The sequence below is a fragment of the Caloenas nicobarica genome, chromosome Z (genome assembly GCF_036013445.1).
Source record: "Caloenas nicobarica isolate bCalNic1 chromosome Z, bCalNic1.hap1, whole genome shotgun sequence".
NCBI lineage: Eukaryota > Metazoa > Chordata > Aves > Columbiformes > Columbidae > Caloenas > Caloenas nicobarica.
In genome coordinates, this window is record NC_088284.1 from 3,943,466 (window position 1) to 3,971,370 (window position 27,905).

The window sequence follows — 27,905 nt, forward strand, 5'->3', positions numbered from 1 at the left end:
CTCAGGGAAAGGCACAACTGGGGAAGGAGTTGATGCTTTCTTGTCGTGGGTGGTAACTAACTGGACCTTGCAGCGTTCTGTAACGGTCTGATGCTGTGACAGAGTACATAATAGAATTGTGGAGTCAGACGACAGTTTGGGCTGGAAGGGCCCTTCCCAGCTCCCCCAGTGCCCCCCCTGCCATGAGCAGGGACATCTGCACCAGCTCAGGTTGCTCAGAGCCCCGTCCAGCCTGGCCTGGGATGTCTCCAGGGATGGTTCATCCACCACCTCTCTGGCCAACCTGGGACAGGCTCTCACCACCTCAGGGGCAACAATTTCTTCCTCATGTCCAGCCTGAATCTCCCTCCTTCAGTTTAAAACCATCACCCCTTGTCCTTCCACAACAGGCCCTGCTCCAAAGTCTGTCCCACCTTTCTCACAGGCCCCTTTTAAATACAGAAAAGCCACAATAAGGTCGTCCCAGAGCCTTATCTAGGTGGAACAAGACATTCTCTTAGAACTGTCTGTCCCATCCCGGTGCCTGGCTCTCAGAAGGTGACACCTCTCAGAACTGGCTGTCCTTGTGTCACTGAACAACTGCATATTTGCCTGTTAAAACTGGTAGAGAAATGCCACCATCCCCTGTAGCTGGCTCTGGTTCTGTCCATAAACTGTGCAATCATTACCGGTTTGGGGGCAGGTTTTATACCAGCCCATCTCTTTCATTTCCTGACTTTCTCTGCATGCTACGTCAGGTCCGAGATCCTAGTGCTAGATCTGTGACCTGGGGGGTGGGAAAGTTCAGTTTAAAGTCGCTCTGCTTTGTGTGGTGCGTTCAGCTTTACCTGATACCCTGGAACTTGATCCTGGATCCTCACTCAGCCCCTGCACCACAGCCCCCTGTCGTCAGGGCTCCTGTTGGGGCTGCTCGCTATGTCCCCAGTTAACTTACTCCATGGGAGCTTCCCACCTCCAAGTTCAAACCTGCAGCGCTGCAAACAGAAAACAAGCCTCTCCAAGCCTTTCACACAGTTCCAGGCTAGCAAGCTTCTCTGTGAATGGCTTGAGTGCTTTGAGAGGAAAAAACAAACATTTTAACTCAGAAGTGTCTGACACATTGGAATAGTGCTGTGCTGTTGGAGGAGGGCTTCCTGCAGAGCTCCCCGTGTCTTCCACAATCTTGTTTCTCCTACAGGCAGCTCTAGAACTAGTGGATGGGAGGCTTCAGAGGTGTGGGAATGCTGTGGTGGAGCTTTTTTGCTCTGGTTTGTCCCTTCCAGGGCAGATTTTACAACTTGCTACTCTCATTTCTCCCCGGAAAGGGCTGTCGGGCATTGGAACAGGCTGCCCAGAGCAGTGGTGGAGTCACCATCCCTGGAGGGGTTGAACAGACACGGAGATGAAGTTCTCAGGGACATGAGTCAGTGCCAGAGTTGAGTTAATGGTTGGACTTGATGGTCTTGAGGGTCTCTTCCAACCAGAATGATTCTATGATTCTATCTGCTTTCATCTTTTTTTAAGAACCGCTCAGAGGTCGCTCACCCAGTGTCCCCCAATCTAAAGATAAGATAGAGAAAACCTTCCCAAAATACTCCAGCAGCCTCTGGCCAAGGCCGGTGGGGAAGGCACTGCAGGTGACAGGTACTCACCCCCTGCTCTGTGTTTCCTTCCTCAGACCGTGTGTTTGTCCCTCATGGGTGGATTTCTCCCCATCGGTCACATCCCCAGCCACCACATCCATCTCCACAGAATCACAGAATCACAGGATGTCAGGGGTTGGAAGGGACCTCAGAAGCTCATCCAGTGCAACCCCCCCGCCAGAGCAGGAACACCCAGATGAGGTTACACAGGAAGGTGTCCAGGCGGGTTGGAATGGCTGCAGAGAAGGAGACTCCACAACCTCCCTGGGCAGCCTGGGCCAGGCTCTGGCACCCTCACCGGGAAGAAGTTTCTTCTCATATTTAAGTGGAACCTCCTGCGTTCCAGTTTGTATCCCTTGCCCCTTGTCCTATCACTGGTTGTCACCGAGAAGAGCCTGGCTCCATCCTCATGACACTCACCCTTTACATATTAATAAACGTTAATGAGGTCCCCCCTCAGTCTCCTCCAATCTCAAGAGCCCCAGCTCCTCAGCCTTTCCTCACACGGGAGATGCTCCACTCCCTTCAGCATCTTCGTGGCTGCGCTGGACTCTCTCCAGCAGTTCCCTGTCCTTCTGGAACTGAGGGGCCCAGAACTGGACACAATATTCCAGATGCGGTCTCAGCAGCGCTCCCCGCGGGGACCCAGGAGCGCACCGCGGGGCTCCACGCAGCGAGAGGGCTGGATGGAGCCGTGATCGGTGTCGTTGTGTTTTTTCGGAGCGGGGGCGGGTGTGGACACGGCGCCGCGGGGTGGGACCAGCGGGACGGGGCTGGACGGGGCGGACCCGGAGCGGCGGCCGCGGCGGCAGCAGCAGCAACATGCGGGAGTCGCTGTTCAGGGACAACTTCTGGGTGAGCGGGGGCACGGCGGGACCCGGCTGGAGCAGGGGGGGTCACAGGCATCACAGCTGGGTGTGGGGGGGGTCACTGTTCCCTGCTCAGACCTGGCTCCCTGGCCCTGGGGTGGCTTTGCTGAAGGTTCTGAGCAACCCCCTGGCTGGTGTTGCCCGTCCACGCGTGTCCCCACAGCCGTGGCTTCGCAGCCCGCCCCGTGCAGCCAAAATGTGCCCCGCCGAGCTGCCGATGCCGCGATGGAGGAATCGGTGACGGGCTGAGGGTTTGCTAATATTAATTGTCCGCCAGTGAACTACTCGGAGGCGCCTTGTCCAAAAAAGCATCCTTGGATTCGAGTTAATACTGGACTAGCAGCGAGTGCCTCTGTGTGCTGCTGCCAGGCTGGGGAGGAAAAGCCCCGTTTCGGGGAAAGCCACGATTTATTATTTTGAGTCCCAACTGTGCTTTTGGGGAATGGAGAAGTGTCGAGTACCCACTTAAGTGTTGCAGAGCGTTGGCGCTGCGGCTGCTTAGTTCCTCTTGGTGTGCATGTCTTCACGGCAGGTAGTGGCAACCAGGAAACAGATTACAAAATTTTGGCTTTTGGGGCAGAAAGTCCCAGCCTGTGTATGGTGGCACTCAGGGTTCACCAGGCTGTGCCTGGGCAGTGGCTCCCGTCTTGGAGGACAGGGGGAAGGTACATGGGCCTTGGGAGGAGTAGGCACGGGGTTTGGGGCTCCTGCATGTTGTGGAATGAGAGGGGGCAAGCGTAGAGCACAGGGTTCACCTGGCACATTACCATGTTATCCACCGTAGCGTTGTCAGGTTCGTAAATCCCACATAGGTATCGAACCTGGCTTGGAAAATAAAGCCAGCTTTGCACCCGGTGGCAGTTTCTCAGCTATTTGTTGCGCAGGAATTTCCACGGTGCTCCCTTTGCTTTGCAAACATGCAGCAGGGGAGGGATGCCAGTGCGGTGGCAGCATCCCCCAGGCTGCGGGGGGTAACTGTGATGCCAGGAGAGCTGAGCAGACATAGTTTGTCGTGCTTCATTGGATCGAAAAAGAGGTCCTCGCCACAGGGCTGGCTTCGGGTAGCGCTGCCCAGTTTGTTCCTCTCCTGCTGTGGTGTGATGCTTTTTGAAGGAGGATCCTGGAGAAGGCGGCTCAATGGGAGAAAACTCGGGGCAGGAGCAGCCCCAGGCTCCGAAGGCAAGGATAACCCAGGGCATTGCACGGGGCGCCCGCTCCTGCCCCGACCCTGTATTGCAAACACGGCTGTTTACTCAATAATCCCCTGTCCTCGCTGGGCCCGAACTATCAGTGCTGCCAGGGATTTTGCTTGGCTTTTTCCTTTCCGAAGCCTGTGTGCTTCTCGCCCCGCTGACCGAGGAACCGTGCCTGGGCAGGCAGCTGCGGTGGAGGTTGGGTGGGAGCGTGATGGACGTGACTCAGTGGAGAGGTCAGGCCCTGCTGCGGTGGTTTGGCCCATGGAAAAGGCAGTTACCACCCCAGGCAGCCCCCACGCCACGTACCGGTGACTGTGCATCAGCTGCAAGGGCTGGGGAGGGGGGACAAGAGATGAGCAGAAAAGCCCAAATCTGGACAAGGTGTGGAGCGGAGCTGGTCCAGCTTTGGTTTGCTGTTAAGTGCAATGAGATAGCGCAAACTTCCTCCTGCAGTTTTTCCTCTTAGATAACTTCGCTTAAACCAAAAAAGGAAGGAGAGCTCTTCTTTGCTGAAGCAAATGATTTTGCAGTGATCAGGGCAGCCTGACAGGAAAGGAGAGATATTGTGAGGGCTCCAGGGGAGGGATGTTCTAATTGATGGGACAAGGTCTAATTGATGGGACAAGGTCTAATTGATGGGACAACTGATGGAACAAGGTGTAAAAAACAACTGAACCCGCCAGAAGCTGAACCACTTTTGGTGTTGCAGCTTCCAGCATCTTTCTTATAAGGAGAGACTGAGCTGGGGCTGTTCAGCTGGAGAAGAGAAGCTGAGAGGGGATCTTATCAATGCTGGTAAATATGTCCAGGGTGGGTGTCAAGAGGATGGACCAGACTCTGTTCAGTGGTGCCCAACGACAGGATGAGGGGCAGCGGGCACAGACTGAAGCACAGGAGGTTCCATCTGCATATGAGGAGAAACTTCTTTATTGTGAGGTGCCAGAGCCTGGACCAGGCTGCCCAGAGAGGTTGTGGAGTCTCCTTCTCTGCAGACATTCAAACCCACCCAGACACGACCCTGTGTGATCTGCTCTGGTGACCCTGCTTGAGCAGGTGGGTTGGACTGGGTGATCTCCAGAGGTCCCTTCAACCCCAACCAGCCTGTGATTCTGTGAAATGCAGCTGATCGTGAATGGTGACGGATGAGTTTCTTCATGGGGACGAGCCTCCTGCTCTGCTGGGCTGGTGGGGCTGTGCCTCAGACTTCACTGGGGACTGATTTAGCTTTAAACCCCGGTAGTTCTGGTTTCTCCGGTGAGGTGCGTGTGTCTCTTTTCCTGCACTGGAACCTGGTCCTGCTGTGAAGCTCATGATGCACCGTGTTGGGAAAGCACACTGCGACTTTGCTCTCTGCATTCGAGTTTGCTCATGCTCTTAGGTCTCAGCATAAGCTGATACATGTCCTTAAATAAAGCGGTTTGCACTTTCATTGCTGCTGCTCACCCAAGGGCCAAAATCCGGAGATGCTCAAAGCTGCACGTGCATTGCCTCAAATGCCCCCACTTGTGTGACGCTTCCTTCCACGAATCATGTTTGTTTCCTCTTGTCCTGCCTGTAGGGATTGCCATGAGTTGAGCAAGTGTGGAGTTTTGTTTTCACTTGTTTTTGCAACCTGCTGTTCTTCTTTCACTATAGGAGGTCTCCTCTTTCGCTTTAATAATTTCCTTGGCATGTGTCTGGTTCTCCCCAAGCCTGTTCTTGAAGTGTATTTCGGGTAACCCAACAGCAAAGCTTTGGGTCTCATCAGAGCGCTTTGGTCTGGTGAAACTATGTGGGAAAAATAGAAACGATGATAATGCTAAAGCATACTTTGTCTGATCTATTGGCTAACACCTTGCACCGAGCTTGGTCTGGTCAATCGATTTTTGAAAATCAGACTTAGGTATCTAAATCTTGCAGGCACTATCAAATGTTTCTTTGTCACGCCAAGAAAAAGTGATGCTGCTAAAACCATCCATGGCTCAGGCATGAACCCGCTGCCAGGAGTTATGGATGTTATTTTGCCAGGGCTGCGACCAGCTGTATTTCTTTTTTTTTTTTTTAGCCCCACAAGGCTGACCTGGGATAAACTCTTCCTAATTTTTCCTGCATCCCGGGGGAGCAGGCAGGGGTGCGGGCAGGCAGCGGGGCATCTGCCAGCCCGGCGTTCATTCCCCAGCTGATGACTCGCGATGGGACACTGGTTGGGCCGTTTCACTTCCCCTCGGCCCCTGCTTCTCCTTCTCTAAACGACGGCTGGCTTGGCGGAGCTCACCGGCAGTGTGATGGAATCCTCAGGTCGTCGTTTGGAAGCGACAACGTGGGGTTCGTGGGCAGGAGAAATTGCACTGAGGCAGGGTGGTCCATGGCTTCCTGTGTCTTTAGGGTGGGCTGGGTAGGTGTAGGTGTGTTGGCACAGAGGGGAGGAAACCACAAATGGAAAATTATGAAGCAAAAAAGCGTTTTCTTCTCAGGATGCTGTTCCCAGGTGGGTGAATTTGCAGTCGGTCCTTTTCCTCCCTGTGATGGGTTTCGTCTGTCCTGTTGTACCCACCTGGTTATGGGGTGGGGAGGAACCGTATCCTCTCGCAGCATCTTCTGCTCTCCTCACCCCGCTCCCTGCGGGCATCAGCACAACCATTTCTCCAGGTCTCAGCAACCTCCACAGGACCCTGAGTGATATATGAGCAAGAATAGCAGACACTTTTATTGTTGCATGGTGTTTCCAACTACTAAAATAGACATCCAGCTTCCACTGTGTTTCTCTGAGCAGATAAGGCTGAGGAGATATATGAAGAGCTCTGCTTAAATAAAGGATTTTTCAAGAGGTGGTCTGTGAGCAGTGCAGTGCCCCAAACCTTTCGTTTTTGGGAAGGCTGGGATGGACTGCTGGAGGGCAGGAAGGATCTACAGAGGGATCTGCACCGGCTGGATCAGTGGGCTGAGGCCAGTCGTCTGAGGTTCAACAAGGCCAAGTGCCGGCTCCTGCACCTGGGTCACAACAACCCCACGAACGCTGCAGGATCGGGGAAGAGCGGCTGGAAAAGGACCTGGGGGTGTTGGTGACAGTGGCTGAACATGAGCCAGCGTGTGCCCAGGTGGCCAAGAGGCCACCAGCATCCTGGCTGGGACCAGCACTGGTGTGGCCAGCAGGCCCAGGGCAGTGACCGGCCTGTGCTGGGCACTGGGGAGGCCAAACCGCGAATCCTGGGGGCAGTTTGGGCCCCTCACGCCAAGAAAGGCCTTGAGGTGCTGGATAAAGTTCAGAGAAGGGAACGGAGCTGGGGAAGGGGCTGGAGCACAAGTGTGATGGGAGCGGCTGAGGGAGCTGGGGGTTCAGCTGGAGAACAGGAGCTGAGGGGAGACAGGGACACAAAGAAATGGCCTCAAGTTGCGCCAGGGGAGGTTGAGGTTGGATCTGGGGAACAATTTCTTCCCCGAAGGGCTGTGGGGCATTGGAACAGGCTGCCCAGGGCAGTGGTGGAGTCACCATCCCTGCAGGGGTTGAACAGACACAGAGATGAGGTTCTCAGGGACGTGGGGTTAGAGGTGAACTTGGCAATATGAGGTTAATGGTTGGACTCGATGATCTTGGGGGTCTTTTCCAACCTAAACGATTCTATGATTCTCTCATGTCATTGTCTGGAGGGGGTTTTCCACGTAAATTGGGGTAGAAGACAGAAATGTCAATCTCAGCAGCTTGCCTTTTAGCTGTGACTCACTCAAGGTTATAACGTGTCTTCAGATCCCCATTAGAGCATTTTAGCTCCTCTATCATCTAAAAGTGCAAACAAACCCCCAAATCATCACATCAAACACACGAATTCCTACTCCTTTGTCAGGAGGATGGCACAAACCCCGACAGCGGGTTGTGGAGGGGGGGCCACGTCTTGCTGAGCCCTGCGAGCTCGAGAAACATCAGCTGCTGCTTTGTCACCTTGAAATCATCTGTTTGTTGTTTCCATGGGCTGTCTTCTAAATAGCACAGGGGCTCAGAGCTCTTCCCAGCGGGGAGGACCAGGACAGAGGGTGGGGGGAGAGATGCTCATCCTCCTGCATCCCTCTGGCTGGGAAGAGCTTGGTGGAACTCCCCATTCTCCATACCTGTCTTTGACTTAGTTTATTATGTCTTTAAATCTTGTCTTCTGTGCATATGGCTCTGTGCTCTTTGTGGTGTTCTTCCTCTTTCACTGCTTCCCGATAGCTCTGCCTTTGGGATGTCTCATGGGCAGTCACGCTGGTCCTTTTTATTCTTTCCATGCCAACCTCTGCTCAGAAGGCTGTTGCAAAGGCTGATTTCATGGCATACAGCCCTGCCCAGTTCCTTCTGGGCCAGAAGCTCCTCCTGTCTGGAAGCAGCTCTTATGGAAACCTCCACCATCTCTGTTACCTCCCATGTTTCATGTAAAACCTTGCACTGTGAGGTCTGGTCCAGCCTTGGATGCTTAGGAAATACATATGTGCTGGAGGCCTCAGCACAGGACAGACCTGGACCTGCTGGAGAGGGGCCAGAGGAGCCCCAGAAATGATGCCAGGCTGGAACAGCTCTGCTGGGAGGACAGGCTGAGAGAGTTGGGGGGTTCAGCTGGAGAAGAGAAGCTCCGGGGAGACCTTATTGCACCTTTCCGTACTTAAAAGGGGCCTGTGAGAAAGATGGGGACAGACTTTGGAGCAGGGCCTGTTGTGATAGGACAAGGGGTGATGGTTTTAAACTAAAGGAGGGAGATTCAGGCTGGACATGAGGAAGGAATTGTCCCTGAGGGTGGTGAGAGCCTGTCCCAGGTTGGGCAGAGAGGTGGTGGCTGAACCATCCCTGGAGACATCCCAGGCCAGGCTGGACGGGGCTCTGAGCAACCTGAGCTGGTGCAGATGTCCCTGCTCATGGCAGGGGGGGCACTGGGGGAGCTGGGAAGGGCCCTTCCAACCCCAACTATTCTACGATTGTATGATTCTATGAATTAAATCCTACTGGAAGAGGAAGGGAGATAAAATAAAGAGCTTAGTGCACATTTTTAATGGATGTTCCCAATTTCTCCTGGCGCACTTCTGCCTGGTGCAGCAAGCGCATGTGTCCCAGGCAGCACAGCAGATGCAGGAACCCTCGGGTGCCCCCGACACGCAGTGATGTGGGTCTGACTGTCCTGCAGCCACCAATGGTTGTTCTCTGAGTCCATTTTATTTCCTTCGAAACTGGGTGCAGGAAGGCACTTTTGAATGTTCCTGTGTTTTGCAACTGTCCTGAACACTGGCTTCTGTGCAAGGGTGTTTCCTTTTTCACAGACACGATTAGCAAAGATGCGATGCAAACTGAGAATAGGTTGTGGGTTTATCAGTAATAAGCCCATTTTGAAGGGATGTTTGTGCTTTGTAAAGCAACAGAAACTGGTTTTGGTTTCTGCTTGGGTCCTTGTCACAGTCCTCTCTTCTCGTGCATGTCATGGATGGAGCAAAGCTGGCCTGGGATACCTGGGGATTTCCTGCAGGTCCCACTCCACCTATTCGCCACTTCTTGCTTTCTGGCCACTGACATTCAAGTCCTTGACTTCTTAGGGAAGTCCACATGATTAAATTCTTCATTTATCACTAACACCAGACCTGTTCCTCTTCATTTATTGCAGCAGGTACAAACGCACAAGAAGTTCCCTCTTCTGCTGCCCACATTTTCATGCCAGTTCTCTGCATGCTCTCATCCTGGATTCAAACCATTTTCTGAATCTCTCTGTCTTGCATTTATTCCTTTTCAGGCTTCTTAATAACAGTTCGTGGCTTCTGCTTCCTGTCCCTGAGTTTCATATCTGCAGCCTCTTTCCCAATAATGTTTGCTCACGTATGTGCTGTTCCATGCAACACCGACTTGTTCTCTTTGCAGAAGACGACAGGCAGCACCTTCTGCTCAGCTCCCTGCATCTGCTTCAGGCTTCTTGCAGAGAAGGAGACCTTATGGCCAGGGCATCTCTTTGTATTACCATAGCACTTAGGAGCCCTGCTCTTGGCCTACATCTCCAGGGTGGTAAATCCTAAACAGTCTTAGTGCACAAATGCATTTTTTGTCCTAAGGTGCTTCCCGGCACAGGGATGAAGGAAGAATAGGGTAGAGTTAATCAGCCTTCATCCTAGCCCACCTACATCATTGCTGCATGTATATATATTTCTTTCTTTTTTTAATAGCCATCACAGTACAATATATGTTTTTAAGGAGTAATTTGAAGAAAAGCAATGATCCTTCAGAAGTCTGTGGGAAGCTTCCCCAAGTGTGAGTGGCATGGTGGGGTTGAGAGCCCTGGGTTGGGAGATGGGACGTGTCTCCACAGATGGTGAGGGCAGCACCTCTTCATGGCTGTGATGTTTTTTGGGGAGTGAAGAAGCTGTCCTTGTGTGATGTGTAGGAGGTCACAGAATCATAGATTCATTTTGGTTGGAAAAGACCCTCAAGATCATCGAGTGCAACTGTTAACGTAACACTGTCACTAAAACATGTCCCTAAGAACCTTATCTACGCATCTTTCAAACATCTGCAGGGATGGTGATTCAACCACTTCCCTGGGCATACAGCAGTGGTGGGGGGACCTGGTACTTAGGGAAATGATCTTTGCAGTGGTGTTTTGAATTGATGTGTGAGAAAGGGTTGCTTCCTGCAAGACCAAAGAGAAGGCTGTTGCAGCAGTGGTCATTGGGTACATCCATACATTGCTGAGGGCAGTGAGGGAAGCCCATAACTCAGTGATCCCGTGCAGAAATGTCTGCTAAATTCACCTCCGGCCCAAGTGCAGGTTCCTACACCAAGGCCAGATATGAGGGCGATGCCCAGGATAGTGCGAGTCAACACTAACCGAGATCCATCTCTGTGTCTGCAGAAACCGGTCGGAGCAGCAGCAAGATGGGTGACATCTAGAGACTTAGAGGGTTTTTAGTGTTCTATTTCATTAAGTTAGAGCTGACAGCTAAGGAGATGCTGTGTGCCATGGGGACAGCTGTGCTCAGGCCAGGAGGGACCAACGGGATGTGGTAGGACCGAGCTTTTCTGTCTTCTAAAGTCAGGCAAGTGCCTCGTCCCAATTTGCCACCACCGTTGTCATTCTGGAGCGACTCCCACCCCCAAAAGATCTTATTTCATGTGATTTACAGGCAAATCAGAATGAGGCACTTGCACACCTGCTCCCAGCTGAGCAAATGCTGCTGGAGGTGGCAGTGGCCGTGGACAGCACTGACGGAGATGTGACCACTGTTCTTGTGTTTTCAGAGCTCGGATCTGACAAGCACGGTGGGCTACGACAGCATCATACAGCATCTGAATGATGGCAGGAAGAACTGCAAAGAGTTTGAAGACTTTTTGAAGGAAAGGTACAGAGCTGCCTCTGGAAATGGGTTGGGTTGAACCTGGGAAGAGAGGCGGTGGCACTACTTCTACTTGTATTCCCAGTTTAGTTTCTGTTGTGTTTAACTGTCCGCTGTGTTAAAACACTTTTGATTTTTGACTGATGAGGAACTTGTTTTCTCCTTGAACAGCTGGTACCATGGTATGACGTCTGTGCCCGGGAATCCGCAGCTGTGAGGCAGGGCTTGACGCTCACATTTTGAAATCTCTGTGAAAGAGAAAGAGGAATCAGGAGCTGTTTAATAATTCAGTCTTACATGTTACCAGACACCCATACTGAAGTGTTTGCAGCTCTTGGTAGTCAGCAGAGGTGTGCGAGATGATGCAGGCAGGTCTCAGGAACAACCACAAAACCGTAGATGAAATGCAAAGAGTAAATTTATTTTTGTTATCTCATGAACCAGGGGATCCCCAAAAAAGCACCTGGGCAGAGGCATGCAGGTGGGGACAAGGGCACTGAGGAGCTCAGTCCTTGCTAGAGGATCACCAAACCTGCTGTTTTCATCTGTATTCCAAGGATTCACACAGGTGCAGTTTTCTGCTGGGCTTTGATCTTCTCTACAGCAGAGCAGGAACCTCAAACATGTTCTATAAGGTGCCTCTAAGTCTGTCATAGCCCTGTGTTACCGAAACACAGATGTTCTACCTGTCAGGCACACAAGGCTAAACAACAATTAGTGTGATATATCTATTTTTCTACACCCTAGGTGCAGCTGCTTGAGCATATTCTCCTCCTCACCAATCTTCTGTTATATTCTCACATTCCACCCCTTCCTCAAGAGATGCTTCCACTGGGGCTGGTGAAGCTGCAGATGTTCATTTGGACTTGCGGGGTGTAGCACAGAGCACACAATAAATATATAGAAAAAGGAATAAACATATCTCTACAACAATGCTTTGAATCAGGTGTCCCACTCATCTTGTCAGGGAATTCAATGACTCATTCAGCCAGGCATTATCAGTAGATGGTTTCATTTGATTCATTGAGTACTGAAGATGTTAAATGTCGTCTTCCATGCTGGCTGATTCATCATTCATATTAAAGCAATACATGCCTTCAAAATTGAAGCAGCATTTGTGGTGTCGAAGGAGGAAACAATCCACTGTCAATCAATTTTGTGATGTTCATTGGCGTACACCATTACGTACTCAGAAAAAACAGCAATAAGAAACATTAATACCAAAATCTCTTAGCGTAGTATAATTCCATAATACAGATACCAGGGTTGCCATGCCAATAAAAGATGTTGTTAAAAGATCTGTAGCTGTTAATTTTCCCTTAATACCAAAGGCAGATGAGTTAGTTACAGGAGAGGCTAATCAAATCTAAGTATTTACATGTTGATCTTGGGCATGTGCTTCTAGTACAAGATTACAAAGCACAACAAGCCACCCTGCAATAGAGGAGGAAAACAGGGGTGTCACCACCTTCCAGTAATACATATGTGTTGCTCCAGCTCCTTCAGCTAATGTTACTCATAGTTTAATAACCTGGTGTGGGTTAATTACCCACACAGTTTGGAGAGCTCTGGCTCGTGCTTTTTCAATTTGAACTTCAATTCAATGTTGGGTTTGTGACACCAATAACACAGTGTCTCCACTAGATAAGGTACAGGTATTCATTGAAGATACCTGACATACAAGAACTCGAGAATCTGATATCAACAAGGGATGTAAAATAAGAGCAGGAGTTAGGGCACAAAGCCATACAGTGTTCTTAGGGGTTATTATATGAACCTTCACATCCAGACCAACACGTCGTGGTCCCACCACACAATCCATCTGTGTAAACAATTCGGTTTCCCCCACGTTTACCATTTTGGGACAGATACCACCTAGAAGAACTTCAGTCCCCATCACATTCTGGAGGTGGTGTACCTCCATCAGTAAACCAGGCACGTTTTTGTGCTTTTCTATTAACCTGTTGCAAGGGGTGGGCCCTCCACAGGAGATGTAGGGATGAACGTTCTCCAGTGCCCTAAAAATGCCCAAAAAGGTCTGTGGCTGTTTTACTGTGGCTAGTACAGAAAATCGCTGGACTATTTGCTGTACTTAATTTAGTATTTCTCTAATTTGTCTATGCCAAACTCTTTCCGAAAATAGTACAGTAGTACTAGAGCCCTATGTTTTCTTTGGGTTAGTTGCCCAGCCTCGATCCTATAAATGCACTTTCAAAAATTTGGCAGCTGCTTCAATTTCTTGTTGTGATGCTGCTGTAATCAACAGATCATCAATTTAACTGCAAACGGTAGCGGTACCCGACCATAGTGCTGCTTCAGCTGCTATCATTTGGTGGCATTTGTGTTCATATCCCTGAAGCAATGCTTGGAAAGTATATTGCTTTTGTGTCACAGAAGTGGATTTATAACAGTACTTTGATTTAGCAGCAATTTAGGATTTATTGAGGTAGATCACCAGTTTAGTATATGATTTCTAATAACTCTTAATCAACAGGTGATTAATAAAGTGGTTTAAAAACAATTCAATGAAATTTGCTATAATCAATACAGTGACTTAATTAAAGATTTGATGATGGCAACATCACACTATACTTAGAAAAGAGATAAATCAAATTATATACACATAAAACCACACATAGTCATGGGAATAAAACACATACATGCAAGGTTATAAATCACACACACACTAAAGTGCTTTAATCCATGGTTATCTGAATATATTCGCACCGCTAATCTACAGCTTTGTGCGCATGTATGTGGAATATATGTGGAGATATAGCTGTAGCTAAAATTTCCCTCTTGAGTTTAGCAAATTGCTAATTTTTGGTGCGGCATTCTCAATGAGCACTTGTTGAGTCTTGAAAAATCCGTCTTTGCTGTCAGAGTGTGCAGAGTTACACCTTTGGATCCTTGCAGAATCGTCAGTAGATCATTACTGAGTTTTCTTGAAGTCAGCCCTGGCAGACATCTGATCGGAAGGAGATGCTGGTGACAGCCCGCTGTGATCCAGGAGAACTTAAAGGGTCTCGCTTTAGGGTCGCTATTTATAGGGTCATGAGATCGTTGATTCTAGTCAGTGAATTTCCATTCTGGCCACTCTTAGGACGAAGTAATTTCTGATGCTTTCTGCCATTTACCTATGTCCAGAACTTTTCCGATTGTGCAGTTCTGTACCATCCTGCCCGGGCTGTGATCCAGGTATCAGGGAGACATGGGTGCATTAGGTTGTCAGGAGTGACTGGTTGTTTCTGCCCTTTCCAGGCATTTGTTTCCTCATCACCTGTGCTATATCTCCTTTTGGTTTTGATGGCATTCCTTTGTTCACCACCTGAACAGAGTGTCCTGAAATTACAGCACAAATTTCCCTCAAGGAATTTTCTAGGATACCTACATTATATCCCAAGTAGCAAGTGATAGGACAGGAGGAAATGGCCTCAGGTTGCGCCAGGGAGGTTGAGGTTGGATGTGGGGAACAATTTCTTCCCCAAAGGGCTGTCGGGCATTGGAACAGGCTGCCCAGGGCAGTGGTGGAGTCACCATCCCTGCAGGGGTTGAACAAACGGAGATGAGGTTCTCAGGGACATGGTTTGGTGACAAGGTTGGGTTAACGGTTGGACTCAATGATCCAGAGGGTCTTTTCCAACCAAATGATTCTATGATAACCTGTAGCATTTGTCACTGCTGGTATAACCAAGGGTTATAGTGAGGCAGACGCTCCTCTCGAAAACTTCATTTTGACACTTTTCATTACTGCTACACCAAAAGCAACGCATAAGCCATCCCCATCTGCCGCACCGAATTAATACCTTTCTCCATTGTACACCAGTTTTGTATGAACAGCACCAATTTGATAGGTCTGCGTATGCTGTTAAAACTGTGGCACACAACCATTGATATAATGCAGGTGCAATAATGTCTCACTCATCAGGACCTCTGATATTTTACAGCTGAGCAAATCCACATTCTATCTGGTCACCATTGGCTATCTGGCTCAATACATCTTTTTCACCTTCTAATAAATGGATAGATGCAGCTCCAGTATCCCAAGCTTGCAAAAACCATGTAGTATGCCTTCCCCACTCTTCTGCTGATAGATCTGTAAAAATTCCTTTAAATTTTCTGGTGATTGCACCTGTATTTCAAGGAATCACACAGGCACAGTTTTCTGCTGGGCTTTGATCTTCTCCACAGAAGAGCAGGAACCTCAAACATGTTCCATAAGGTGCCTCTAAGTCTATCACAGGCCTGTGTTACCTAAACACAGGGGTTCTTGTCGGGCACCCAATGCTAAACAACAATTAGTGTGATATATCTATTTTTCTACACCCCAGCTAAAGTTGAGTGTATTTACAATTCTTCTCGGCAGCTTTCTGTTATATTCCCATACCAGGCCACATGCTCTCCCGTGAAGTTCACCTTGCAGATCAGCTTTAGAAGCTCAGGTGAGGACCTGGACATATGAGAGGCTTGGCTTTGTCCTGAATTTGTCTTTGTACCTTACGGACAGTGCACAGACTTTAAGTTAAAAAAAAGTAGTAACATTAGATAGTGTGTTTATTAATCAAAGGGTACGACCTAAGTGGAGGTTCTGTGGCTGCAGCGGCACAACTGAGGTGCCCTGGCCATGTATTTTGACTTCATGGTTCACCTGGTTAGCAGTGTCAAAATATGAAGACAGTTGTAGAACAACCCTGAATTAATGTAATTTTGGTATTGAGAACTGGAGAAGACAAACCTGTGAATAAAAGAGTTGGTATAAAGCAGCCTGGAGCAAATGTGATGGGGATGAAGAACAGGAGAACCTGCGATTAAAAGCACCTCATGCATCTGTCTAGGCTGTAACCCCATGTTCCAGGAAAATCTGGGCTTTCTACCTGCCCCAGGAACCATCTGCTGCACCCTGAGAACTGTGTTCTTGACAGTGGAGGCAGTGCAAAACTCCTCCACAGGCTGTGCCCTGTTCCTCTTGAAGAAGGTTTAGATTCCCAGTGATGTGTCTCACCAGGAGGAGATTACAGAAGCCCAGGCTGCCTCAGGCATGGTTTTATGCTGGATCTGGACTTGCTACTGGCACCTGTCTCTGAACACGGACAAGTTCTCCATGTACAGCATGACTGTTACATGGTCCCAGCCATGGACAAAACGCCTACTGGACTTGAAGCTTTGTCTCAAAAGGAAGTTCATGGGAATGTTGTTAGGCAGAGGAAAAAAAAATTAATTTATAATCTTTATCTTTTTCATTCCCCTACAATCTTCTGGAGTTTTTAAAGAGTTAAATTAGGTGAGCCCCACAGCCAGACTCTAGGAAACAACAACATATGTGTCTGCGTTAGAGATACAGGCATTTTAGGAAGCTATTTATTTTATCCAGTAGACCTTCTAATGCAAGCCTCTAGCAGTACTTATTTCTCTCCCCTGACTGCAGACAGGTAGGGTGGCTCACCCAGGTGGAGGTATCTACATGTGACCAAGCAAGTCCAGCCCTGGTTGCCTGCACAGGTTTCAAAGCAACTGCAAAAAGCTGGTTGCTCCTAGAATGTAACACACAGGCTTTCTTTCCCCAATCTTTTTCATCTGAGAGGGGAGGACAATTAGATCTCTCAAGGTGTTATTTATGTTACCTCCACAAGATGTGTTGCCTCCACAAGATGTTCTCCATAAGGACCAGAGGTGGGCAGGAAAGAGTACCCCTTGCTTCATTTTAAAAAGTCCTGAACAGCTGAAATGGCCCAGCTGCGCTTTGAGGTGCATGTACGGTGCCTGAGTGGTCTTTGAGATGTCACATTGGGCTGAAACCAGCCAGGGGACATAAAAGTACTTTGTGTGGATGGACTGACAGACACTGATGGCTGAGATGCAGAAAACGTGTCATCGCACAAGCCTTGTTGCTGCAGGAAATGGAGCTAAAAACTATCCCGGTGGCTCACCTGGCTGCATGTGGCCACCGACTGCACTGGCTGCTTAGTCCTCCATCTCCTGCTGAGGTGGTCCTGGCACACATCGGCTGTGGGGAGATGCGGGGAGCTGAGAGGCCGTTGGGTAATTGTGGAAAACAGCCTTCCTTCATCCAGCCATGCACTGTTGGTTTGCAGCAGGTCAGAAGATAAGAAGGGTGTTAAGACCGGGTCTTGGCCTCTGCTGTAACCAAGTACCAGTTTCTGAAATTAGAACTTCCTCTCATTTACCTCTTTCCTGCACAGGGCAATTATAGAAGAAAAATATGGCAAAGAGCTCATTAATTTGTCAAAGAAGAAGCCCTGCGGGCAGACAGAGCTGAAGTAAGTTCACAGTCCTGTGTGTGTTTTGCTTTTATGGGTGTCCTCACCTGGAGCAATGAATGGGGACGAGGAGGAAGGAAGCTGTGAGAGACAAAACAGCGTTGAAATGTGATTATGATACTAACAGAAGGTGATCTGAAATCAGTCTTGTGAACGAACAGTGCACAGTTGGGTTGGCCTTTGCTAATAAACATGTTGGACTCCACCAAGTTGCCACCAGCTGTAGACTAACCAAAGCATCAGATAGGTGAGATGTGGGCTGGTGGTTCAGCAGAGGGAGGAGGATCATGAGACCTTGGGTTTGCTCCTGGCTGTTTTTGTGGCCAGAAGGAAGTAAAGGTACTTCCTTGCCTCAAACCATGCAAATCTTCAATGCCCAGCACGTTGCCCTGGTGCTTAAGTTGGCTCCATGACTAGGTCTCCATTTCCCCAGTGACCCTTGGCACCTTCTGCTTCCTGCGCTTTATACATGCCTGATCTGATATTCTCCCGTCATTTTTTTACAGCTTTGTGTTGAGATGTCACATAAAGTGTTTCTGAAATCTTAACTGTACTATATTTACAGGGAGAAATGTTCCCTGTGTTTCCCAACGCTGGCCAATGAACCACGTAGAAGGTGTTCATATGTCCCAAGTGATACTCTTAGGAGTTTGCCTGAAACATTTTTCATGAAAGTCAGGATTTTTGATCGCATCCAATGTCCAGAAAGACAAAAAGTAGCCCCCAAACCATGGGAGCTGTGTTATAGTCACCAAGAGGGAAAAAGCCAGAGGTGTAGAAAAGGTAAATAAACCTGCTTGGATAGGAGCTGCTTTGGCCTGTGTTGAGTGACGGACTTGCCACCTGGTTTGGGAGAGATGCTGATGCCTGCACCTGGCTGTGCTCTGCCACTCATTTTAATGCTCTGCCTGTTTTTCAGCACGCTGAAGAGATCACTGGACGTTTTCAAACAACGTGAGTAATTCTTCTTTGTGTTTGTCAGGACACTTGGCAGCACCAAAGCCTGAAGGCAACAGCTTGGGAAGAAAATAGCAGAGAAGCCTCCAAAGCAGCGTGAAGCTGGGGTCAGGCATAGGCTATCCTCCTGGATTTATTTTTTTTAGCATTATTTTTTCTGTGCCCCACATTGGTTGCCTAGGGCAATGCTCCATTCAGACAGCTCCTTAGGTCTGTGATGCGTTGAAATGTGCCTGGATTCATCTGGATGAAGGGCAGATGTGACTGTGCTCATTTGAATAACTTCTCCTGATATGAGTTTTCTTAAACTAAAGGGCAGGCTCCAGGAGCAGGACGGATCCGGAAGAGATCCTTACATAGGCAAGCACTGCTTGGAGGCTTCTTCAAAAGTGCTGCTGCTTTTATGTGTTTCTGCAAGGGGATGTATGATGTGGGGGCCTCTGGGTCAGTTTGATATCAGCTACAACAGCTGACTTGAGCAACAGAGTCTTTTTAGGAATATATACATGTATTTTTAATTTTTCTTTTTCTTTGCAGAGATAGACAAAGAGGGGCAAGGTCACATCCAGCTGGCGCAAACCCTTCGGGAGGAAGCAAGGAAAATGGAGGACTTCAGGGAAAAGCAAAAACTGCATCGGAAAAAGGTCAAGCCTTGTGGGACCACACGCCTTGGCCACAGGTGGCTGGTCCTGCCCCAGCGATGGGGCCGGTGTCTCCTGCTGTGCCCCAGCCCTGGCCATGGCCTCGGTTCCTGTGGCTGCCGGGAAGTCCCGAGCTCCTTCCTACATGTGGCAACCGCGCTCGTGAAGTGTGCTGCAACCTCCAACTTCCTTCTTCTCGCTGCTGTGTCTTCTCCTTCGGGTGGCTTTTGGGGTCAGCGATAGCAGGGGCTCAGCTCGAAGGGTGCCAGCCTCAACCAGGAATGTTTTTAAAGCATATATGTAGTGCTGTATGGTCTCCATAGGGTTCACTAAACTTGGCAAGCCTTTTAACTTCTGGCTTGAGATGGCTTGGTCTGGAGAATGAGCGAAAACAGCTAGAACTAGGGGCTGGTTTCGACAAAGCAGAGGTGAGTGGGCTTCCACTTTTGCCAGACTCTATGGAGACAATACCATACTATATATTGCTAGGATTTCATTTGTAGAGCTCTTTCGCATACACAAGTGGAGGCTTAGATAGATGCATAGAAGATTAATGTCTTGGATAGCTTTTGGGAAGATGCTTTGGATAGACGAAGGTCCTTAAACCCGTCTCAATTTGGTCCAGGCTTTTTCCTTTTCCTAAGCCATATAGCTCATCCTGGAGCTCCGACGGTCGGTGATGTGCTGACTCCATGTCTGTTGTCTTCACAGATAGAACTGATAATGGAGGCGATTCACAAAAACAGGAATTTGCAGTACAAGAAGACCATGGAGGTAAAGCAAATGTGCTGCTGTTTGTTGTCGTGTGGGTTAACACTGCTCAGATGCATGGCCATGGTGCATTTAGATGCGAGGGTCTTTCTCCTCTGCTGCAAGTCCCTGTGTTGTGTCTGTGGCGTGCAGGCTGTGCTCAGCACAGCTGAAGAGTACGCAAGGCTGGTGGTGGCCTTTCAGGGCTGGATATGGGTGATTTAGATGCCATGGACTCGATTGCCACAAGCTTTTCATCTTGAGAAAAGAGCAGCTTGTCTTGTGAGGTTGGTTTGGCCCAAGCTGCAGGACTTCTGAACCTTGTGTGGCATTCCCTGCTCTGCTGGCAGCCTGCGCCCGCCTCTTCACTCCTAGGCTGGGCTTTCCTCCAAAGCCTCCCGTGTGAGCTGTATTTGCATGTCCTTACTTGCTGACACGTTCCTGCCCTGTTTGGTGGCTCTCCCAGGCCAAGCGGCTCTACGAGCAGCGCTGCAGGGACAAGGACGAGGCGGAACAGGCTGTGCACCGCAACGCAAACCTGGTGACACAGAAGCAGCAGGAGAAGGTATGGAGAGAGGGGTGGCCATGGGGAAGGGCGATAAAGGGATGTCTCTTCTCACAGCTCTCCTGCCCCATGGCTCTTCTCCCGGCTCTGGGTGTTGAGGTGAGATGGGAGGACTGGTGATTCATGAGGGTTCTCCTCTACCTTTCTTAGAGTCATAGAATCACTATGGTTGGAAGAGACCTGCAGGATCAACGAGTCCAACCATTAAGCCACCCCTGGCACTGCCCCATGTCCCTGAGAACCTCATCTCTGTGTCTGTTCAACCCCTCCAGGGATGGTGACTCCACCACTGCCCTGGGCAGCCTGTTCCAATGCCCCACAGCCCTTTGGGGAAGAAATTGTTCCCCAGATCCAACCTCAACCTCCCCTGGCGCAACTTGAGGCCGTTTCTTTGTGTCCCTGTCTCCCCTCAGCTCCTGTTCTCCAGCTGAACCCCCAGCTCCCTCAGCCGCTCCCATCACACTTGTGCTCCAGCCCCTTCCCCAGCTCCGTTCCCTTCTCTCAACTCGCTCCAGCACCTCTTTCTTGGTGCGAGGGACCCAAAACCGAACACGGTATTTGAGATGCAGCCTCACCAGTGCTTCTCTCTCATTTTTGGCAGCTGTTCCTGAAGCTGGCTCAGACAAAATCAGCTCTGGAGGACTCTGGTGAGCGTGGAAACGGCAACGTTTGAAGGGCGAGGAGCGCGTTTCCCAGAGCACGGGGTTATGAAGCCATGGCATGGCTCTTGGGCAAGCAGTAGTCTTGGGTCAGGCTCCTCAGAAACACGTGCCCAAGGTACCGGAGGTGGGCACCTGCCATTGGGAAGCCTGCATGGCCCCACCAAGGCTGCTCCTGTAGCAGGACCCTCCACCTTGCTGTGTGGTTCCACATCCCCTTGCAGTGCCCACCCTCAGCTGAGGTCACACATTACTGCTGCTTTCTCCCTGATGTTCCAGCCATTTCAGGCTTCATATATTACCTTCTAGAGAAGGTGTTGGGTTTTTTTTAATAGTGTTAATCAGATGACAATGTGATTTCCCTTGCAGACAGGAATTACCAGCAGAGCGTTACCACACTGGAAAAGATCCGAGAAGAATGGCAGAAAGAGCACATCAAAGCTTGCGAGGTAAATGCCCCAAAACGCCATGTGGCAATGTCGTCTTCTGGATGTCCATCCTTTGCTGCGGGCTTGAGAGATGGTTCAGATTTTCCTTCTGCTCTGTATTGCCCAGACAGTGAAGAAGCAGGATTAATTGCAGCTAACCCTGTGGGTTTCTCATGCTTGGCTTCCAGTATAGTTTCCACTACTATTTAGGGGTTTTTTTTGTCTTCCTCCATCTTTTAAAATTGACAGACTCAATGCACTGGATAGTGACATATTTTGTCTGGACATTCATTGTGGCCATCTTGTTGAACAGTCATGGCCACAGTCACCTTTGCACATCTGGAAACTTGAGGCCAATATCATAGAATCACAGAATCACAGGATGTCAGGGACTGGAAGGGACCTCAGAAGCTCATCCAGTGCAACCCCCCCGCCGGAGCAGGAACACCCAGATGAGGTTACACAGGAAGGTGTCCAGGCGGGTTGGAATGTCTGCAGAGAAGGAGACTCCACAACTCCCCTGGGCAGCCTGGGCCAGGCTCTGCCACCCTCACCGGGAAGAAGTTTCTTCTCATATTTAAGTGGAACCTCTTGTGTTCCAGCTTGAACCCATTACCCCTTGTCTTACTGTTGGTTGTCACTGAGAAAAGCCTGGCTCCATCCTCCTGACACCCACCCTTTATATATTTATAACCATGAATGAGGTCCCCCCTCAGTCTCCTCTTCTCCAGCTCCCGAGCCCCAGCTCCTCAGCCTTTCCTCACACGGGAGATGCTCCACTCCCTTCAGCATCTTCGTGGCTGCGCTGGACTCTCTCCAGCAGTTCCCTGTCCTTCTGGAACCGAGGGGCCCAGAACTGGACACAATATTCCAGATGAGGCCTCACCAGGGCAGAGCAGAGGGGCAGGAGAACCTCCCTGACCTACTGACCACCCCCTTCTAATCCCCCCAGGTCCCATTGCCCTTCCTGGCCACAAGGGCCAGTGCTGGCTCATGGTCACCCTGCTGTCCCCAGGACCCCCAGGTCCCTTTCCCCTACACTGCTCTCTAACAGGTCGTTCCCCAACTTATACTGGAACCTGGGGTTGTTCCTGCCCAGGTGCAAGACTCTACACTTGCCCTTATTATATTTCATTAAATTTTTCCCCGCCCAACTCTGCAGCCTGTCCAGGTCTCTGGATGCCAGCACAGCTTCTGGCGTGTCAGCCACCCCTCCCAGCCTGGGGTCACCAGAAACTTGCTGACAGTGCACTCTAGTCCCTCATCCAAGTCACTGATGAATATATTGAGTAGTACTGGTCCCAGTACCGACCCTTGAGGCACTCCACTAGATACAGGCCTCCAGCTGGACTCTGCCCCATTGACCACAACTCTCTGTCTTCTTTCCTTCAGCCAGTTCACAGTCCACCTCACTACCCAATCGTCCAGACCACACTTCCTCAGTTTAGCCGTGAGGAAGCGTGGGAGATGGTGTCAAATGCTTTACTGAAGTCAAGGTAGACCACATCCACCGCTCTGCCATCATCAATCCACCTTGTTATGTCCTCATAAAAGGCTATGAGGTTGGTCAAGCACGACTTCCCCTTGGTGAATATGTGCAGAAATGTTTTACACTGAGGGTGGTGAGAGCCTGTCCCAGGTTGGCCAGGGAGGTGGTGGATGAACCATCCCTGGAGACATCCCAGGCCAGGCTGGACGGGGCTCTGAGCAACCTGAGCTGGTGCAGATGTCCCTGCTCATGGCAGGGGGGGCACTGGATGAGCTTTGAAGGTCCCTTCCAACCCAAACTGTTCTGTGATTCTATATTTCTACAGCCACACCACCACCCAGCAGACTCCATCTCAAACTCTGAAAGATTTTAAATGACTTTGCAGCAGAGGCTGTTGTTGGGCTGGGGATGCAGGCAGGGTGAAGCCATCCCCATGCAGCAGGAGCCCTTCGCCTTGTGTCTCGTGGACCACACGGCAGCACGGGAACCCCTCTGAGCGACTGCATCAGCCTAAAGCGGACTGTCCCATTGCAGAGTGGTCTAGCAAGGATTTCTATCACATGCTGGGGAAGTCCAGAGGTGGTGGCGAGAGGAGCGTGCAGCTGCTGTGCTGTTGACCTATGTCTTGCAGCCGCCTGTGATTTGTGACCAAGGGATGGACAGGGACCACAGAAATCAGGGTTTTATCCAGGGTCTGCTGCAAGCTTGCAAATGGCCTTCCCACTCCCAGCTGTGCTGATCCCTTCCCAAACTACTTCTCATCAGGCCTCTATTTAGCTTTTTCCTTTTGAAACGGAATTTGCAGTCTGTTTTGTTCGGCGGGTGTCAGCGTCTCAGTGCTCGTGTGCTTGTGGTGTCTGGGGTCTCCAAAAGCCCCTCTGAACGTGGACCACTGGAAGGAGTATTTTTGCTTCCACAGACAGATGACCTGGAGGTTTTCCCCTTGATGTGTTGCCAGGGTCATAACTGATAAAAAGTGCATATGTACACTCGGGATTAAATGTTATCTTTCACGGAAATGTGTAAAGGCGTGTGAAACTGAGGTATACCAGACAGCAGATTTCGAAAGATTTGAGTTTAAACCTGCTTGGAAAAGTGCTGAGCAGCAAGGAGGGAGAAGAGTAGCCAGTCAGTGCAACTCTGTTTTCATGCATCCCTGGTGCTTTTTTATTGCTCCATAGGTGTGGGAGGGAGGTGACCTGGGATGGCACGACCTAAGGAACATGCACTGATTTGGAAACTGGCTTGGTCTCCCAGAGGGAGTGGTGTGCCAGGTGACTCCTTCCACATCAGTTCTGCAGACTTTCCTGAGCTTAACACTCATCTTTCAAACACCTGGCTGTGTAGAGGGATGGTTTCTCCTCTGGATGAGCTGGAGGACTCATGGTTTCCATATTTGCTGCAGAAGACCATCACGACCTGCTCCTCCTGGCTGAGGACAGTCACCTTTGTAGTGGTACTTGGGGATGTGAAACATTTCAGGATAAAAATAGATTTGCTCTCATTTTAAAGTCATCAGGGCTGTTTTGTCTGTGTCGTTACAGTTCTTTGAGACTCAGGAGTGGGAGCGGATCAACTATTTCCGCAACGCCCTCTGGCTCCATGTCAACCAGCTCTCGCAGGACTGCGTCCAGAATGACGAGGTACGTCAAATGAAGGTCTCTCCATACCTTCATTTTTCCGCTGGGAAAGCAGATCCTAATTTGCTTTCCTGAGCTGTGTTACAACTGAGTTGGGCTGTGGCCTTTGATCAGCCACTGGGCGCCAGCGTGAGCGTGTAGGCAGAAGGGTTTGGCTGGAGCTCTTGCAGATGAGGTTTTCTCTGCGATTCACACGTTTTTTCAGGGTAGTGAAAGACCGTCTCAGGTTGGCCAGAGAGGTGGTGGATGCCCCATCCCTGGAGACATCCCAGGCCAGGCTGGACGGGGCTCTGAGCAACCTGAGCTGGTGCAGATGTCCCTGCTCATGGCAGGGGGGGCACTGGGGGAGCTGGGAAGGTCCCTTCCAACACAAACTACTCTATGATTCTATGGTTCCCCTACCATTGAAGCTTGTGTCTTGGGTAAGCACTGGGCTTTCACTCCATGTGTGATCAATGATGGGGAAAAAACCACTTTTTTTGACCTGATGCATAGAAACGCTTTTTATTTCCCTTTTGCAGAAATATGAGGAAATCCGCAAGAGTTTAGAAATGTGCAGCATTGAGAAGGATATTGATTTTTTTGTAAATTTACGCAAAACTGGAAGCTCGGCTCCAGGTAAGAGTTCAGTACAATCTCACACAGTAGTGCTGACTTCCCTGTACTTCTCATGGAGCTGCTGCTTTGATCAGCATCAGTTTGGATGCAAAAAACAATGAATTTGCAACATCCATCATTTCATTCACTGGCATTCAGCACTAGTCTCTGCCATTTATCACCAGCTCCTTATGGTAATCTCCCCTTTCTGTAACTTTTAATTTTCTGATCAAGCATTTCCCCAGAGATAGGGAAAGACTTAGCAGCTGAATGTTGGTAGGACAAGTAGTTTATGGCTATAAAAGGTCTGTACTTTACTGTTGTTAACTTTTCCCAGCTCCTGTTGTTTATGAAAACTACTATAATACGCAGAGAAATCCAACTCCTGTGAGAAGTCCGGTTCCTGTACCTATATCAAGGTAAGGGACATAACATGTACAATTGCATTTGCTATTGCAAATTATGCTCTCCCCCCCAGAAAATGTTATTTTATTGCTTTCAGTCTATTGGAGGCTTGACTTGGGAGTATTAAAGGAAAACATTTCTTACGCTGTGTAGTGCATCACTTTTCACAGCAAGAGTTATACCTACCATAAGCTGTTCAAGGACCTCCTCAAGCCCAGTCAGAAGTTTTTGCTCCCCCTTTTGGGGTCATTTCTTCCTTCTCATGGTTAGGAATCTTATTCTGAAAGTGCTTGTGATGAGGGTCTGCTCTTTTTTTCTTGTATTCCAGCAGTCTTTTGCATGGAGGTGATGGGTTGTGATGCTTGGACAGCAGAAAAGCAAGGCAGTCTGGGGGATAATGAATTCCATGTCTTGCTCTCTCTGGGAACTATGTGAGCTCCCTTCTATAGCAGCCTTTGGTACCAGAATGAAACCTTCTGGGCTTCCCTGCATGGTTCTCCATGTGGTCTGTCTGTCAGAGGGGAGATGGATCAGTTAAAAACACGTGTGGGGCTGAATTCACTCCCCTGGGACAGAAGCTGGGCAGGGAGGTCAGCGTGAAGGATGACTTTGCTGGGGGAAAAATGGGGATTCAGGGCAAAAGACTGCTGCTAAAGATGAGTGTACCACCTTGGCTGTCATACTGGGAGAGGAGTCATGTCCAATTATGCCTCCTGATGTCTCACTCTGTAAAAAGGCACGTAAAAAGGCATGCCCTGAGGCTCACTTGTGAATGTTTCCCCAAATCACTGCTTTTTGGTTACTCTTTCCTCTCGCCCCCCGCATCGGCTTCGCTTCCCGTGTTTGCCAAGCAGGCTGCCCGTGGTGAACCCACCAGGACATGCCTTGGCAACAGGTCTCCATAAAGCCCAGGATGGCCAAACCTCTTGCCCTTCCACCAGCTCTGGGAGGGCACCTGAGGAGCACAGATCCAGGACAACATGTAGGCACGCAGATCCTCACCTCTGTGTTTCCTTCTCTGCAGGAGGGGACCTCTACCCACCCCGACCAGCGCGCCAGGTGAGTCACTTGCTTTGTGTGGTTTCTGGCCCCACAGAGGTTCTTTCTGCTCTTGTTCTTCCCTGTTGGATCAAGCTGTGCCAGGGGAGGTTTAGATTGGATCTTGGGAACAATTTATTTCTGGAAAGGGTTATCAGGCATTGGAACAGGCTGCCCAGGGCAGTGGTGGAGTCACCATCCCTGGAGGGGTTGAACAGATGGAGATGAGGTTCTCAGGGACATGGGGTAGTGCCAGAGTTGGGTTGATGGTTGGACTCAATCACCTTAAGGCTCTCTTCCAACCAAAATGGTTCTATGACTCTGTTTTAGCTCTCTAAAGGGATTGCTTTAGGTGAAGCTCCTGTTGTAACTGTGGTGCCTGCTGAAAGACACTGAGAAGTCAGGGGTTGGCTTCGGAGGCAAGTTTTTACTCAGAAGTTGTGATCGAAGCCCTCCATATAGGCACTTCTGAAGGTTATGGATGTCTAAACTTGGGATACCAGCAGTCTCTGCAGTTTGGGCCATTCTCTGCTTCAGCAGCATGAGTCGTACCATTCCCAGTGCTGCTTCAGGGATGGGATACTGCAGTGGGACTTGGTAAAACCAGGTCCTGCTATGGCTCTTAGGCAAATCAAGTCATCTCTTTGAGCGTCATTTGCCCCTGCATGCCATCCCTTTAACATGGGTGGTCAGTGCATGATGACATCTCGTAATGAGCGCTTCTCGTGAACAGACCTAATTTTTATGTGCTCTGTGTTTCAGGTGATCCTGATTACGCTACAATTGGTGACTACAGCTTGATAAGTCACTAACAGCCACAGTAAGTACTCACATTTGGTGCAGAAAGGATTTAATAGGAGATGGTAGCGTGAGTTGAAAGAAGGGAACGGAGCTGGGGAAGGGGCTGGAGCACAAGGGTGATGGGAGCGGCTGAGAGAGCTGGGGGTTCAGCTGGAGAACAGGAGCTGAAGGGAGACAGGGACACAAAGAAATGGCCTCAAGTTGCGCCAGGGGAGGTTGAGGTTGGATCTGGGGAACAATTTCTTCCCCAAAGGGCTGTCGGGCATTGGAACAGGCTGCCCAGGGCAGTGGTGGAGTCACCACGACTGGAGGGGTTGAAAATACACATAGATGAGGTTCTCAGGGACATGGGTTAGCGCCAGAGTTGGGTTAATGGTTGGACTTGATGATCTTGGGGGTCTCTTCCAACCAAAGTGATCCTATGATTCTTTGCGGCTATGCACAGGAGGCAGAGTGGAGAAAGAAAGGCCACTGGTTAAGGGATCACAGTTTGAGGTGACCAGCTGGAAGTGATGGTCATGTCAGCCCTCCCATCACTTGTCTGAACTGGAGGTGTGGTTTAGGCACTGTTGATCCTGTTCTGTATGTTCTCCAGGCAGAATACACTGTTGGTCTGTACAGCGTGGCAGAGGTCGTGTTTCCAGTTATTCCCAGCC

General features: G+C 49.8%; 1 protein-coding gene across 1 annotated transcript; it reads left to right on the forward strand.

The window, feature by feature from the left end:
* Nucleotides 1-2,444: 2,444 nt before the first annotated feature.
* PSTPIP2 (proline-serine-threonine phosphatase interacting protein 2) lies at nucleotides 2,445-27,899 on the forward strand. The gene is made up of 15 exons (XM_065657103.1): nucleotides 2,445-2,477; nucleotides 10,907-11,007; nucleotides 17,202-17,279; nucleotides 18,199-18,233; nucleotides 18,774-18,880; nucleotides 19,589-19,651; nucleotides 20,094-20,192; nucleotides 20,794-20,839; nucleotides 21,221-21,300; nucleotides 24,313-24,411; nucleotides 24,930-25,026; nucleotides 25,343-25,424; nucleotides 26,435-26,469; nucleotides 27,211-27,268; nucleotides 27,845-27,899. The coding sequence occupies exons 1-14, from the start codon at nucleotides 2,445-2,447 to the stop codon at nucleotides 27,258-27,260; spliced, it is 1,005 nt and encodes a 334-aa protein (XP_065513175.1). The 3' UTR covers nucleotides 27,261-27,268; nucleotides 27,845-27,899.
* Nucleotides 27,900-27,905: the final 6 nt, after the last annotated feature.

Coding starts and splice junctions, on each gene's coding strand:
- PSTPIP2 (XM_065657103.1), top strand. CDS start 2,445: ATGCGGGAGTCGCTGTTCAGGGACAACTTCTGG. Junction 19,652..20,093: donor AGTACAAGAAGACCATGGAG/GTAAAGCAAATG, acceptor TGGCTCTCCCAG/GCCAAGCGGCTCTACGAGCA. Junction 20,193..20,793: donor CACAGAAGCAGCAGGAGAAG/GTATGGAGAGAG, acceptor CATTTTTGGCAG/CTGTTCCTGAAGCTGGCTCA.